The sequence below is a fragment of the Oryx dammah genome, unplaced genomic scaffold (assembly GCF_014754425.2).
Source record: "Oryx dammah isolate SB20612 unplaced genomic scaffold, SCBI_Odam_1.1 HiC_scaffold_24, whole genome shotgun sequence".
NCBI classification, from domain to species: Eukaryota; Metazoa; Chordata; class Mammalia; order Artiodactyla; family Bovidae; genus Oryx; species Oryx dammah.
In genome coordinates, this window is record NW_024070208.1 from 84446665 (window position 1) to 84450277 (window position 3613).

The 3613-nt window shown below is 60.5% G+C and overlaps 1 protein-coding gene across 2 annotated transcripts in view; it reads right to left on the reverse strand.

The window, feature by feature from the left end:
• TUBGCP3 (tubulin gamma complex associated protein 3) overlaps window positions 1-3613 on the reverse strand; it is a 37723-nt gene that overhangs the window by 18901 nt on the left and 15209 nt on the right. For both annotated transcript variants that reach the window (XM_040267465.1, XM_040267464.1), the window contains exons 12-13: window positions 1234-1344; window positions 799-907 (exon numbers count right to left, since the gene is read on the reverse strand). In XM_040267465.1, the coding sequence (XP_040123399.1) occupies window positions 799-907; window positions 1234-1344 (220 nt within the window). The remainder of the gene's footprint in view (window positions 1-798; window positions 908-1233; window positions 1345-3613) is intronic.

Sequence of the window (3613 nt, forward strand, 5' to 3'; positions counted from 1 at the left end):
GCCCGTGGCTCCTCACACGCACACGCGTCGGCCCACGCCCGCCCGTGTCTCCTCACACGCACACGCGTCGGCCCATGCCCCCCATGGCTCCTCACACGCACACGTGTCGGCCCACGCCCCCCATGGCTCCTCACACGCACACGCGTCAGCCCATGCCCGCCCGTGGCTCCTCACACGCACACGTGTCGGCCCACGCCTGCCCGTGGCTCCAAGACAGGCCGCGGGAGCCGTCGGGGCCACCAGCACCCCCAGCTGTGACCGCAAAACGCTGCCAACGCTGGATATGGAGCAGACACCTGTGTTCCCACCTGGAGGAGCCCAGAGGGCACTGCTCACCATATCACAGATTTAAAGGTCACAGCCCTTCCACAACGGAGCCAACTCCAGGCCACACTGAACCACTGGTTCAGAGGGCATGGGGCGGGTCAGGGGTGATGGTGTTGAGGATAAGCCCGAGATGGCACGTGTTACAGGCGTGATGGCTAGGCGCCGCCAGCATGCAGCCACATCAGGGCATCACAGGCTCCAGGGAGGCCAGACAGCGTCCAGGGCAGGTGGGGGCAGCAACACGGGGCCCAGAGGGGCCGAGCCCCCAGCTTCAGACGGAGAAGGAGGAGCACCCGAAGCTGATTCACACAAGCAGCTTCTTAATGCGGGTTTGCACCCATGTAACCCAAAACCAGTTACAAAACACATCTCAACACTGGCTTCCTACTAAAGAACCCTGACGACGCGTGAGGAGGCGAGGAGAGACCCCAGCGTGGAGCAGCAGGCGGCCTGCCAGCGTCGCCCGCATACCGTCCTGCGGAGGCTCCGCAGACCTGGTCACGGCAATCATCTTCGTAGGGGGCGTCTGGTCGTGGCACACCTGATGTAGGAAGTTTATTGATTTCCCTATCAGAAGGACCTGAAAGAAGAAAGCACCCAGGAGTTACCTTTACCCAGGATTAAAATGATCATACATCCAAGTCTACAAACATTCGTAAGCCACAGATTTTTCTACTGACTAAAAATTAAACAGCAGGAACACTGGGGATAGTATCAAGGGAATTTCAGGACCTGAAAAAACTGTTATTAGCAGACACATACAAATCCATGGTGATGCAGTCGATTAACACACACTTCACCTCAAGAACGCAAACCCTAAAAGGCCACGGGACGCGTTTCTCTGCAGACCGGCCCTGTCCCCCGGGGAGGCAGGCACACACTGACGCCCGAGCCGCGGGGGCCCACCTTCCGGGACTGGTCCATCGTCACGAAGGACGGGATCATGGACGTGCGCAGCGTGTACTTGTCATGCCACAGCCGGTCCGTCTTCACGGTCGGATCCGACGCCACGAAGAACTGCAAGTGAGGAGGCGGTAAGACATGACAAAGTGATGCTTCTGACCAAGTCTGCACCAACTGCACAGCAGGAAACCAGCAACCTTAGACCTCCAGATGCAGAGGGTCCTACTGTCTACAGTCAAACGTGTTTCAAAGGGCATCTTGGACAGCTCTCTCTAAACGCAATCACTTACTCCCCACTTCTTATAACAAAAGGTGGGTGCTGGGACAAGCTTTTTCCCTAAGACACAAGGTTGTCCTTCAATCACAGCATCTGCTCTCCACCTGGAGGGTGGGTGGGGGCGGTGCTAACCCACAGGGACTCTTCCCAGACCTCTGAGCCCGGCTCCATTTTCAATTCAAGCCGACTCGAGTTTTCCCGCCCTCCTGTGTCAAACAACTGCGTCTCCGCCGCCAGGGTGTCTGCCCCAGCCCTGCAGGGGCCTGGGTCTGGAGCACAGGCGCCTTGCCTGAGGCACACAGCTCAGAGGCCAGGCGTGGCCAGCTCCCGACCTGCGCACGGCCAGCACCGGCCCACCCAGCAGTGCCACGTGGAGTGACCTTCTCGGGGCAGCTCTGCCCTGAGAACCGCTGCCCTCGGAAACTCCCCGGTCCGCTTCCTCAGCCTCACCAACCCGGGGACCAGCCTGATGGCTGATGGCAGAAACAACGCGGGACGCGAAGGAGGAAACGAAGTCCCCACTGCGTCCAGCCCCTTCGCTTCTGCACCGAGGACAGTCTCCTTTTCCAGTCACAGTCCTAACAGACTCACGCTTTATTTTGTAAACTCCACCTTGCCCTCTACATCCAAGGGAGCTCCCTTCCCGTTCCGCTCACGGGTTTGCTGTAGTTTCTGGCCCCCCCGTGTGAGTGCCAGTCATACAGCGCTTGTCTTTCTGCATAACGTCCCTCCAAGTCCATCCGTGTCACTGAAGATGGCAGCTCTCACTCTCCCCTGGCTGAGCAGTATTCCACTGCGGACACACCACATCTTTCCTCCTGCACCTGCTGACGGGGCCCTTCAGCTGCTTCCACACTTTAGCAACCGGGAGTGATGATGCTGCAAACACCAGCCCGCGCCTCTTTCCAAATGGGTGTTTCTGTTCGTTGGGTGAATGCCCAGAAGCGGCGTTTGTCAAGAAGGCTCTATGCTGTCTCCACAGGGGCTGCGCCAGTGCCCGTCATCATCAACGGTTCCCTTTTCTGCACACTCGCCAACACCTGCTGTTTCCTGACGGCCAACCTGACAGGTGTGAAGTGCTGTAACACCTCCCTGTGGTCGCGGTTTGCGTGTCTCTAACCATTAGTGATGCTGAGCGTCCCTTTCTGTGCCTGTGGACCATCTGTGTGTCTCCTCTGGAGAAATGCCTATTTCAGAAGATTCCTTCAAGCTCTAGTCTTGCCCAACTAGTGGACCCAGAGGCAGTTTTAATACTGCTGCAGAAGCAGCAGAGCTCAGGGGTCACCTGGAATTTTTTCTTTCAGGGAAAAGGAGTGAAGACTCATCCCTAGGATGTAGGTCAGTCCCACCCAGAGGCAGCCAAGGTGGGACGCTGGGCCTCACTCCGCAGCAGCAGGAGGAGAGGGGAGTGTCCCAACAGCAGGGAAACACGGTGTTCAAGAGAGCTGCCTGGGAGGGCCACGCGATGAGCCTGGGGCCAGGGTTAGATGGAAAACAGTCCTGCTCAGGGCGAGTCATGTGAAGCACACAGAATGGGGGGATAAGCCAGTGGGGTGCAAGGTGGGTGGGGGACAGTCCCCCAGCGCGGGAGACAAAGCTGCAGGTGCAGCCCCCTCCACCCCCAAGCCAGCCCCCCTCCCAGGACTGACTTCAGAGAAGCTGCTAGATACACATGGAGGCGCATGAAGGCACGGCCTCCTCATTAAAGCGGTGGAGACGCACACCTCCAAGACCACGGTCTGCTCAGAGTCACCGGGCAGAGTGCCCAGTCCACACAGGAGCCACGCCACGGGGGCTGAAGGGCGCCCAGAGCACAGGCACGGGGCCCCGCCTGCGCTCACACCAGGGACAGGGCGCCCAGAGCACAGGCACGGGGCCCTGCGTGCGCTCACACCAGGGACGGGGCGCCCAGAGCGCAGGCACGGGGCCCCGCCTGCGCTCACACCAGGGGGCGGGGCGCCCAGAGCACAGGCACGGGGCCCCGCCTGCGCTCACACCAGGGGGCGGGGCGCCCAGAGCACAGGCACGGGGCCCCGCCTGCGCTCACACCAGGGGGCGGGGCGCCCAGAGCACAGGCACGGGGCCCCGCCTGCGCTCACACCAGGG